The following is a 12,390-nucleotide window of genomic DNA, read 5'->3' as shown; positions in this document are numbered from 1 at the left end:
TAAGGCTTGGGCAATCCTCCTCCCTTTGAGCTAGCTTTTGGGGTGTGAGTTAGGCCTAAGACCTAATTTAACATGGTTAGTAATCCTGAAAGGTATAGACGGCTTGTTGGAAAGTTGAATTATCTCACAGTGACTAGACCTGACATCTCTTTTCCTGTGAGTGTTGTAAGTCAGTTTATGACTTCCCCTTGTGATAGTCATTGGGAAGCAGTTGTTCGTATTCTGCGATATATAAAGTCAGCTCCCGGTAAAGGACTACTCTTTGAGGATCAAGGCCATGAGCATATCATTGGATATACAGACGCTGATTGGGCAGGATCACCCTCTGACAGACGTTCGACATCCGGATATTGTGTTTTAGTAGGAGGTAATTTGGTGTCGTGGAAGAGTAAGAAACAGAATGTGGTTGCTCGATCTAGTGCAGAATCAGAATATCGAGCAATGGCGACAGCAACTTGTGAGCTAGTTTGGATCAAACAGTTGCTGGGAGAACTAAAATTTGGCAAAATTGATCAGATGGAACTTGTGTGTGATAATCAAGCGGCTCTTCATATCGCATCAAATCCAGTGTTTCATGAAAGGACTAAGCACATTGAGATTGACTGTCACTTTGTCAGAGAAAAGATACTCTCGGGAGATATTGTTACGAAATTTGTGAAGTCAAATGATCAACTTGCAGATATCTTCACCAAATCCCTCACATGTCCTCGTATTAATTACATCTGTAACAAGCTAGGTACATATGATTTGTATGCACCAGCTTGAGGGGGAGTGTTAGAATAGAAATAAGTATTTCCTACTTAGAATAGGAATAGGAATAGGAATAAGAATAGGAATCCTAGTTGGAAAAGGATTCCAATGTAGTGTCTATAAATAAGATCTCAATGTAACTAATTAAAAACAACAATTCAATAATATTCTTTTCCAATATTTCTCACAATACTAAATACGCATGTGCTTTGTCGTACAACAAAATTGGATTATCCAACTCTCTTTTCTATTCAAGGCTTCCTCACATCTATAATTAAAAGCAATCTGTCTAAATTAGGCTGATTTCAACTTGGCAGATGATGATGCTAGATATGAAAGGGTTCTGTGTCCAACGAACATCAAGAAGAGCCCCAAAAATCCAAGTGCTTTGAGTGTTGTGAATAGATTCAGCTGCACGTAAAGAGGCAAATACACATGTAAAATTAGCAAACATAAACATGCTCGACAAATATACAAGACAAGTTAAATTAGGCTTCACTTAGAGCATTGGCGAACACATTAGAGAGTATTTTATTGTTGACAGATGTCAAAGTTCATTATGGTCAATAGGAAACAAGACATTCTAAAACCTTGTTGATGTATAGTCATTAAATTTTGTGCTTTTAACTTTCCAGCACTGAAACACCAGTGTTTTTTTCAAGGAATGGGAGGAAAAGGACAGGGAAGTTGAACTAATTTCTTTCTCCATCTCCTCATGTTGTTACCTTAATTAGAACGGAAGTAATAGAAATGCTGCAAAACAGAAAGTTGAGCAATTTCATATAAAGGACAACCAGAGATTAGAGAAAGCATGGACGGACCTTCAACCAAAATAGTAGATAGAGTGTCAAGACAGCTGCTATGCCAAGGTGGAAAAGAATGGCAAATATAGCAGGTACTGATGCTTTTGGGAAGTTCTTCAGGTTCACTTGCAGCCTCAAAAGCTGTTGAGACATGCAAAAAACAAAATAATAATCACAACAAAAGTATTATAGGAAAGACAAGAACAAAGCTCCACATTAAATTCAAGGCAAGAAGCAAATAATTGGGAGAAGAACCAAACATATACTTGGCTATTGTCTCTTTTGATAAGGGAGAATACTCAAATGTTCACATCAACTAATTAAAAGAAGAATTCAAGAGCATACCCCGACCAAAAATCCAATGAATGGCAAGAGAACAAGGGCCAGAAAGATGAGAGAAAGCTCCTTAGGAGGTCTTTTCTCTGGAGCTCTGAATATGTGAGATATTTCTGCCTTGGGCCCAAATCTTGAGGTAGAATCAATAGGTTGTGGAGGAGGACGAGCTGCCTTTTCTGGAGGCTCTGGCAGATCTAATTCAATCGAACCAAGTTGTAGGAAGAACGAGTTTTCCTGGAGGAAAAATTGATCTGCTTAAAATACAACTCAAATGCTTCCAGATCAAAATTCGAAGCCAGTTGTCATAAGAAGAAATTTATTTACTGCTGTTCTGCTTAAAAATTGACCAAAATGTGACACAATATATAGAACATTTATGGAGCTAAAAAATAGAAACTTACCATGACAGCATCCCCAACTGTAAGTTGGATGTCATATCTACCTGATAGATAGAAAAACTTCTCAACTAGTCCAAGAAAATCCTACAAAACAGAAATGCATTTACAATACAGCAGGGTTAGCTCTTCTCATCATTGTTGGTATTGGAGAATTTTAGTGATGCTTTTAATTGGGTTGGAACTTGAGGCTAGGAAATTATGGATGTTTCCCGCATAAGAACTTATTGCAGATCACCAACCCCATCAACTGAGAGCGTAAATATGGTAATGGTTGGAATAACTCTAAGAAGAACAAATAAACAGGCATGTGCTAAATTTACGAAAATGTCCATAGTGCACTCTATGTTAACAGGAGGTAGAGATATAGAGAAAACGATTAAGAAAACTTAACTAGTATTATTTCAAAATTTTTTCCAGAATTTTCCACTACAAAGATGTGTTCCACTTTGCTCTCATGTCTCAACTTGAGGAAAGCCTGCACAGGAGAACAGTAAGTCCACCAATGTTCTATTACAGAAGACAATACACTAAAAGGACAAGATGAGTTTTCAACCTGATGTGGCTTAAAAGCATTCCCAAGAGGAGAAGTTAATTGGAATGACAACCGTAGCTTTTGAAGATGGTTTGCTGAGAGAGAGAGTGTGCTCTCCCCAGCCAAATCAAATCTGTATGGAAAACACACATGGATAAGGATAACTATCGTTGTGGTGAAGGCACAAAACAAGTTGCACAATTTTCAATTTGTATCAGAAGGCATAGAATTGTCCATATGATGATATAAAAAAACAGTATGAAAAATAAGTTAATAAGACAGTACTCAAATGATAATAATAATTAGATGAAGTGAAAAAATAACACTTTCCGTAAAATCGAGGAAATCGTAATGCGATGGAAGCTATATAAAGGTAAACTGTATGAACTAATTGAATCTAAATCAGCTTCTAAGTTTCATTGAGTGATTGAGTGTTAAAATTCTAAATAGGTAGATAGGAATGCAATGTAAACAGAGTCAAAACTGATCATCTCTATCAAAAAGGAAAACCATCAAGAGAACATCTCTATCAAAAAAGAACTTCAACCAAGCTATTTAACCTCAAGGGGTGGTACTACCCAACACCTATGCTTGTGGGCTGTAGCAAGCGACCTGGTGGATTAATTGAGATGCAAGCAAGCTAAAGACCAAATACCACCATCATTAAGAAAAAGTGGCCAGTTCTTCAAATTTAATTAATGGCAATGTGATACAGCATGTAGAAAGAATCTAGAGCTAGCTTAATATTTTTCTTCTAAATGAAATGCTTAAATGTCAAAACAGTAAGGGAATTTATTAGTGTTATATGTTTTCATAATTGAGGTATGATATTTGCATTTGTCATAACAGGGAACAAGTCAACAGTAATCATCAATACAAAGGATTAGAAAATGAAGACAAAAGACCAAATAAATAGTCAAAGATTAAAACAGAAAATCAGTCTTTAGAGTATATATGTGCCAAAAGTAGAGTAAAAGAAGAGCAGAAAATCCCATACCTCTTTTGAGTTTCCACATTACCAAGATCACTGTCAAGAACAGCAACATCTGCATGGTCAACTTTGATAAATCCCGTCACATATATGGGTACTTTTGTTCGTCCTCCAGTGGCATAGATCTTTTTATCCTCTGGACTGTCAAGGACAATCTAGAAGATCATCCAGAAAAGAAAGATAGGAGATCAAATAAGTATCAACTTAAAGGTATGAGAGATTCCAAGGGATGGAGAATGGGAAGACTTTCATAAGGAAAAGAGAACTAGGCCATACCTCCAAAGAAAAAATGTAACTGCCAACATCAATGTTTTCTGGCAAAGCATCCAAGAAATACACAGCATTTTCAGGGTCAAATTTGAGATCCTGCAGAGCACAAATTTGAACAAATTAAAGTTCAATTAGAGCAAAGACATTTACACTATTTTAATCAAATTATTTTAACTCCTACTAGATATCCATCAGCTGGATTATATAACAAACAAAAACCCTACGCACCTGATCAATGATTGAAGCATCTTTTGAACCAGAGCTGAAGATCTGCTTGAGTTTCACAGACAGAGAAGGTACAGCAGAGCCCAAAACAGTATTTACATTCACCTAATTTTAAGAATGGTAAATGTCAACAACTGAAATCTAGTGGTGAGCACTTAAAAAAACCAAGACAACCAAATTCTATGTGCAAGCAATAATGCTGATTGCACTTGCACATGTAAATTAAGGCCAGCTAAATCTTCTAGTGAGAAACCCCCTTTGAAGCCATCATTTTATTTTACTCTAAACCAGTCTTTCAAGCCATTATTCCTGTTTTAATGTACAGTATCACTAAAGAAACAAAAATAAACAAGCAAATAACATGAATGAGACTTAAATCCAAATGAGTGGTTAGAATAAACATGTATGAAGGAAACTAAGCAATACCATCTAATCAAAACTTAAGGAAAAAAGGGATTAACACGATGCACCTTAAGCTGGTCTTTCTTAGTCAATGAAAGCACAGCAGTTGGGAGCGACAAAATCAATGGAATGGAGACCCTGTATTGAAAATAAGTTCTTATCATATATAAGTAAAGAATGCTGCTAACTGATAAGGAAGGTGCTTCATCTGAAATTTACTACAAACAAATTCCCTGAGTTATTGAATTTGGGAAAAGGGAAAACAGAGTAAATCATAGCCAGGCCCACCGATTGTTTTCTAAGGAAGCCAATGCATTGAGTTGATAAAACAAGTCTTCTGCATTTCCAGGAATTCCAACACTGAGGAAAAACCTTGCTAAACCTAAAATTTTGTCACCTGGCAGCTGCATATAATAGAGGAAAATTATTATAAAGCGTGCATATGATAGTTGGAAAAAAAAATGAAAGGATCAACTATTACACTACCGTACATTTAAATCTTCATCAGATGCTGTGGCAAATGCTGTGATACCACGCACCACCGCTGATGAAGCTGATAGGGGACTCTGATGTCCATGAGCATCAACAAGCTTTTCATCAAAGTAATAGGCGCCATCATCTGTAACATGACAACAAATGTTTTAGAATGATGTTGAGTTGAGTTCCCCAGCATGACTAGACAAACTGCAGCATCAGCTCCAAATAAGCTAGAACGGTATCAAATTGATTCATGAACTACTTCAATATCATCTTCTATGGAAAACTACAAAAGACATCCCTTGTAATTATGGATAGCTGCAGTTTTTATGCTGCAGAAAATAGTTATACAATAAATGTTACCTTCTCAAATTTTTTTTATAGAAGACACAAGTAACATCTAGTGAATGTGCCAAAGACCAAGCACATCAGAGCTTCTCAATCAACTAGCATCAGATATATTTAACAACAGGAATTATTTTTACTTTTGTCAGTTAGACCATCCCAGTAAACATGCTTGGCTTCTGGCCCCCCTTTCCTTACCTCTTTCTCGACTAGCTCATCAACCACAACAATTTTTGAGTCAATCACATGATTATACATTTATGAATCATGTATTTCTCTAGATTAAGTAGGTATCACCGAGATCCAGCCTTCGCCCTTCTTGCATCAATTGATTGAGTGAAATGTAGACTCAGCTTTTTATGGAATAGTAAATAAAATTTCCCTAGTGAAAAATCAAGGACATTCACCTCTACATAAATCTCTCATAAATATGCAAGGAACATTCACCTCAGAAATAGGTGAGGTACCTCTAAATCGAAGATCATTTCCTAAGCATAAACACATTCATCATATTGAAACGAGGAAACATAAGGACACCAAACATTTCACTTTGTTATAACTTGCAAGTTGCAGCATTCACTAATAAACACTTCACCTGAAATTTTCATATCAAGAAAAAAGGCAATCAAAAACCTATCCCGACAAAAATTAATATTCCATCCATTTCAATTTGTTTGTCCTACTTTCCTTATTAGTCCATTTCAAAAAGAATGTCTCTTTCCTTTTTTTCACAACTCTTTAATTCCAACTTTCCACATGGCATATTTAAGACTACAAGATTAAAGAGCATTTTGATACATTTGACATATCTCTAATTTAATTTAAGACTATAAGATTCAAAAGTCTTCTTTACTTTCTTAAACGTTGTGCCAAGTCAAAATAGGACAATCGGAGGAGTAATACACAAAAGCAAGAATTTAATTTATTTCTTGATTAATGGTACAGACAAGAGAGATAATACCTTAACATACATCAATATATCCTACTCCAACCACAACTCACAATATTTTTTTATTGACTTTATGCTTTCTTTCTTTTCTTGGCCCGCACCTAAAGTAACATACATTATCAGATGAGGGACATAAGCATGGTTCACATTGTTTTAACTTACAGCATCCATTAATAAACACTTCTCATTTGAACTTTCAGTATCAAGAAAAACGCCATGCACATCATATTCATTCCTTCATTTCATTTTCTGATAGGTCAATCCTTTGTTTCTACCACACTACTATCAATAACCACATAAAATAGGAAGAACAACAAATTTCATCTAAATTAAAACTATGGAAAAGAGCAATAATACCCTTTTAACATGCATCAGTAATTCAGTATCACCTACTCCGACGATAAATCAGAAACATTCACAGTATTTTTACAGACTATGTTTTCTTTTTCTTGGCTGGAAACTATTGCAAGAAAAAATTGAATACTATATTTTTTTCCAGTATCTAAAAGTTGTGCTTTGATAAGAAGGTTTTATCTGGTACATCCAAATGAATAGCACAGACCTAAACAATTACAACCAGCTAATGCCATTTACTCTATCTAGCACAAGCACATCAGTATACATCCCTGTAAGTTCAGATCTCAGAACAGGGAATCTCAAGCAAAATTTACTAAAAGCTACTGAAAATCTCACCGAGAAAAGCAAAGAAAAAGTATCAGAGTGAACAAGAGAATAAGGAGAACATACGAAAGAACAAAGGAGGTAGATACCATATTTCTCAACACCATCTAGAAGCTTTGATATGTCATTTTTCACCAGGCTAATCTGCCAACACAAAGAAATAGAGTTGAAACTAGTTATCTCACAAAATCCTATGCATGCACGTAGAAAAAAAAACAGTGATGACATATGATGTACTTCAAAATGAAGCAAAACGCAACTTTAGTGCATAAGCTAACATACTGGTCCACCCAACTCAATACTACCTAGACATATATAAGAGACATGCAGTTTTAAATCAAATGACCGTCAATCCTTTGTCTCTGCTTTATCTCCTTTATGTCGACCCACTCAAACATGTAACATTCTTACGTTTATCCTTTTTAGCAAAAACAGCAGGAAAAAACATAAGGCTTCAGATAATTAGTATCACATGAGAGGTGTTATAATATTTTATTGATCCCCTTAGAAAATCACCCAACAGCTCAGTCAATCACCCCATATTCCCAAACCTTGTAATATGTGAACTTAAAAGGCACATTTTAAACACACATTAAGTGGCACAATAGTGGAAAGCAAAATGAAATAAATGCAATAACACATTCAGTAACCTCTCCAATGATAGGTGTAAAGAATCTCACACTCAACACCATCAAATGAACTAAAACAAAATGAGCAGTGTACTTGAAACATAAACAGCTATGTTGTAAAAGGAACAGCTAAACTTGAACTGCAAGGTGAATCTCAATAGCAAGAATTCCACCAGGATCCTGTATTTTCAAACCAAAATGCTCATTCAAAAGAGGTATGCATGTGCCTCCACAACTTCTGTGTAGTTAATAAAGCGTAGCTTCTGAGGTGTGGTTTAGGCGCACGTTAGATATTTGTGTCTGGTATTTGGAGGCTGAAGGGTAGAGGATGGTCCCATTATCCACCGAATTTTGAACCTTGTGCTATACTGCTATTTACCTTGGAATTTCTAGGTTATCCAGAAAAAAAAAAGAGGTATGCACATGAATATGGTAGAGGTTTCCATGAAATATATGTTGCAAAGGAGAAATGCATCAAATTGCACCAAAATCTGTTGTGGCTTTAACGAAAAGCACAATTGAAGTGGTACTCTAGCAAATACGGATGGACTCTACATACATGCACGCATGCATTCATGCATCATACACACATACATAATTACATACGCATTACACATAAATATATAAGCTCAACTTAATAAAGAATGAAGAACAAAACACTGATTTTATAGACAAAAGAACTGAAAAACTACAATTAAGTGAAATATTCTTTTTGGCAGCCGAAAAATCATCAAGGACGATAATTACTCCACCCCTCCACTTCTCCGCTTTAATACCATGTTTTTGATAATAGATGGTAATGAACTCGCAATGTGCACCTAACCCACACACGTTGTTCTCTTACCTCAGGACCAAAGCCATCAGGTTGAAACAATTTAAATGTTTAGTTCAAATTATAAGTTAATCTACTAAGTTTCTAGATTCATATCCATAGTGCCGAAACGCACATCTTAGCACCTTCACGTCTACACAGAGCTGCCTTAAGCAATGCAAAGCACCCAGCCCGTGCTACACCTAGTTTCAGGGCTTATGTGAGCCTTTAATTACAGTGATAAGGAGGATATTAGTGCTTACTTAAGTGAAAGATTTTTCATAAAATACCGGTGACCAAAGTACAAATTAATGTTTTCGGAGATTGATCAATAGGAAGGACAAGTGTCACTCACCAGAGAATGATCGATCTCAGAAGATGCTAATGAAATGACACCAGCCAGGCTCTCAAGTGCAATTCCTGTAAAGGAATATTCAAAACCAGGATAAAATAATAACAAAAGATACAGCAATCAAGCAAGAAGAGGGGGCACCTTAGGGACTCATGTTTACAGATAGCCAATTGTTTTTGTAATATAATGCAAAACTATTGTCTTCTAGAGAAAATAATCACCTGCAGCAAATGTACTAGACTCGGGATTATTGGAGCTATAGCGCCATCTTCCATCACTTTGGCTAAGAGCCTGCCAAGAGTTCTCAAGCGTCCCTTATGCATTCTTATACCAAATATTACAGAAACAAATATTGAGTAATAACATGTAAATGATAACAGCAAGTGCAGTTAGAAACCTTTATGGCACGGAAAACTGAATCAGCACCTCCAAGATGTACATCAACTTCAGAAGTTTGACCCTACAGAGGGAACATTGACAAGGTAAGAACAGAAAAACAATCTTGGCAAAATTCAAATCCCTTATGAGGCACACAGAAACACAAGCAGATACAAAATTCACAGATATTGCCAACTCTATATTACTGAGAAGCTTCAACTTTGCCTTATACGAATCTGGTTTTGTTTACATTCTTTCAAGGGGTTGAGAGCATGAGAAGGTGTATCAGTTAAGTCAGGTACAATATAAAAGAAAGTATGAGACATTTCTCCCTGTTGCATTACCTTGATAAGAACTAAACTACCAATTGAATAGTAGTAGTCGAGAAGCGAGCTGGCAGTGTTCACAGAATCCTTAAGTCTTGAAGCTATGCCCTTCACACATACACAGCAGTCGCAGAAAAAAGGAGGATATAGGTAAATATAATGTACTAAAAAGAATTACCATAAATCAGATTAGCAGTAAGCTTAAACATACAGCAAAAGTCTCCTTGCTAAGCTCGCACTTCAATATCCCATTTACTTCCAATGCTTGGAACAAGTCCTTCAATGTGGAAGATGGAGACCCAGCAGTATCCACCACTGATTTACATGACTTTGCCTTGATGTCAAGCTGATGTCCAATCCCAAGAACCTTAAATGTCCTTAAGGCCTCATATGTTTCTTTAAGGCTGGAGAGAGGTAAAATTATCAACCGCTAGATAGATGCAATTGAAATTTCAAGATACGCGACAAATATCAGCTATGACTATAAGTTTGTAAACGCACAAAAGAGTGCAACTAAACGTTTTTGCAATTGGTTCCTTCTTACCCTTGTATTTCTTGTAGAGGAGCTGCAAGAAGAGTTTAACAGATACCTTTTAGCAAAATATCGAGATTGCCAATGACCAAACTGTCTAGGAAACGAACCTTGGTCCAAATTCAACAAAAGGTAGCTCTTTGAGGAGAGGATTGCTTAAGATCATATAGGGAGAGAACTCATTCCCTCAACTAGTGTAGGACACTTTACAGCCTCTGCACTATGAGGGTCGGAAGTTTGGAGCATGAAGAATTTAACATGGGGGACAAACTAATAATATGAACGGGTCTGCCTCTGCTATCATATTAAGAAAATGGAACCTTGGCCTAACTCACCCAAAGCTAGCTTCTGAGGTGAGGATTTCCCAAGACCATATGAGGAAGCAAACAGCCCATCCCACAACCAATGTAAGACACTTAACACCAACTATTCCTCCTCAATTGAGTTTTTTGGTAACCAAGAAATACGTTATTACTAGCTTCGAAACTAGGTCAATAACGCGCTCACCCCTCTAACCTTCTCCACTTGAATACTAGACTTGGTTCACAAGTTAGCATTCGGACTTGTGAAGCTATTCCTCCTCAGTTAATTACAATTCTCACAATAACTTATATATATTGCTCAGACTTATATATTCTCACAATTCTTCTGGACTCGGACATATTTTTTGCATATATATAAATTATTCGTACTTGTGAAATGTGCAACTGCAACTTTTTAAGATATCTACAATTTCCATATGTAAGCCCGTGGACTCGAAGATTCTCACAATTCTTCTTCTTTTTTCCTCTTCTTCTTTGGATTGAACATGCATCTACATAATACACCCAATTTAAAAAGAAATAGAGAGTAAGATGAAGTTCATAATTCTGAATCTCTTGTTTTATCTCATTGTCCTGCACTTTATTTCAATAATCCTAATTACCCTGGAGATTTGATTTTATAGTCCACTATAAATGTCATTTTAGTTATATGACCTTCTCAAGAGAAGATTAGTATCCATAAATAAAACACAAGATATCGTTGTAGGGTCATTTACTTCTATTCAGATTGTAAGTGGATGATCATTTCCTAGGATTATCCTTGTCCAATTCAAATAACAAGCCCCAACAACTGCCCTCCACCAACGACCCAAAAACTGAAACTAGTATAGCTATGCTCTTGCAATGCCCCAAAATAATATTCCAAGAGCAGCAAAATCCTAATAAAAAAAAAATCAAATCACCATATTGGGGGGCAATGGTACTCAAACTGGAAGAGTACATACAGGTCAACATGGGAATGAGATCTGAGACACAAAAAAATCTTAGCTTTATAATCATCATGATCAAATTTGTACAACTAACAAGCCAATGTTCAAAAATTCAGAAACCCTTCAACTATAACTCCTTATTCAAACATTTTTACATGACACACTTAACACATCCAAGATCACTAATTTGCAGGCTGAGAATCAAGGGGGGTTTAGTGAGGGTTTAATCAAACCTTGTAAAAGATCCATCTTTGGGTATAAGCAACTCCAACGCAGCAGATCGGTGAGAATCTGAAATGGGTCTGAAAATTGCAGCTTCACAGATCAATGCACACAACGCTAGTATCAAAATTCCTAAAAATTTCCCCATTTTCTGCAGCAACAAAATCAATAGAAATACGTTTATATATATACAGATTTGAGCTAAATTCGAAACGAATTCGAATTTGGGGAAGAAGACTTACGAGTCTGCGCCACAGTGGGGACTGGTAAGAGTGAGGCTAGATGGTCTTAATCGAGTGAAGAATTTTTATTAGTTGAAAAAGAAAAGAAAATTAATTTCTTCTCTTTCACCAAAAAAAAAAGAAAGTTAAGTTTTTATTTTATTTTAATTTTAATTAAAGAGAAGGCAACTGATTTTTTTTTTTTTGGGTTAAAGAGGTTAAATTCTTAAACAAGTACAAGATAGTAGGTAGTAATGTTTCGCTACTATATATATAGTTAGAAACTACAGCTAGGTTATCAAAACGGGTTAACTTATTACAAGTAGCTAGTGTTACTATTTTACTAGATGGTCATCTCTTTTTATCGTCTTTTAGTACTTTTTTATGTAGTCCGGAGGATTGTATAAAACGTGGGGTTGTCTGCTTCTTGTTAGCTAGGTACCTTGCTTAGATAAAATATCAGTTATCTTATTGGTGTTGCGGAAGTTATGGCGAACTACTGGATTCC

At 35.9% G+C, this 12,390-nt stretch overlaps 1 protein-coding gene across 1 annotated transcript; it reads right to left on the bottom strand.

Annotated features, from left to right (window-relative positions):
* Positions 1 to 939: 939 nt before the first annotated feature.
* On the bottom strand, positions 940 to 12,013 carry LOC102583672 (dolichyl-diphosphooligosaccharide--protein glycosyltransferase subunit 2-like). The gene is made up of 20 exons (XM_015314530.1): positions 11,904 to 12,013; positions 11,673 to 11,812; positions 9,867 to 10,059; positions 9,674 to 9,763; positions 9,349 to 9,411; positions 9,173 to 9,242; positions 8,955 to 9,019; positions 7,249 to 7,303; positions 5,199 to 5,326; positions 4,996 to 5,111; positions 4,776 to 4,845; positions 4,309 to 4,410; positions 4,087 to 4,176; positions 3,817 to 3,965; positions 2,841 to 2,952; positions 2,679 to 2,762; positions 2,291 to 2,371; positions 1,899 to 2,123; positions 1,572 to 1,694; positions 940 to 1,161 (listed from the first exon to the last, which is right to left on the bottom strand). The coding sequence occupies exons 2-20, from the start codon at positions 11,807 to 11,809 to the stop codon at positions 1,045 to 1,047; spliced, it is 2,070 nt and encodes a 689-aa protein (XP_015170016.1). The 5' UTR covers positions 11,810 to 11,812; positions 11,904 to 12,013; the 3' UTR covers positions 940 to 1,044.
* Between the last annotated feature and the right edge of the window lie 377 nt (positions 12,014 to 12,390).

This window comes from Solanum tuberosum, unplaced genomic scaffold, assembly GCF_000226075.1.
Source record: "Solanum tuberosum cultivar DM 1-3 516 R44 unplaced genomic scaffold, SolTub_3.0 scf00304, whole genome shotgun sequence".
In the NCBI taxonomy this organism is placed as follows: Eukaryota; Viridiplantae; Streptophyta; class Magnoliopsida; order Solanales; family Solanaceae; genus Solanum; species Solanum tuberosum.
The sequence above is the reverse complement of the archived record's forward strand: the minus strand, read 5'-3'. Positions and strand labels throughout refer to the sequence as shown.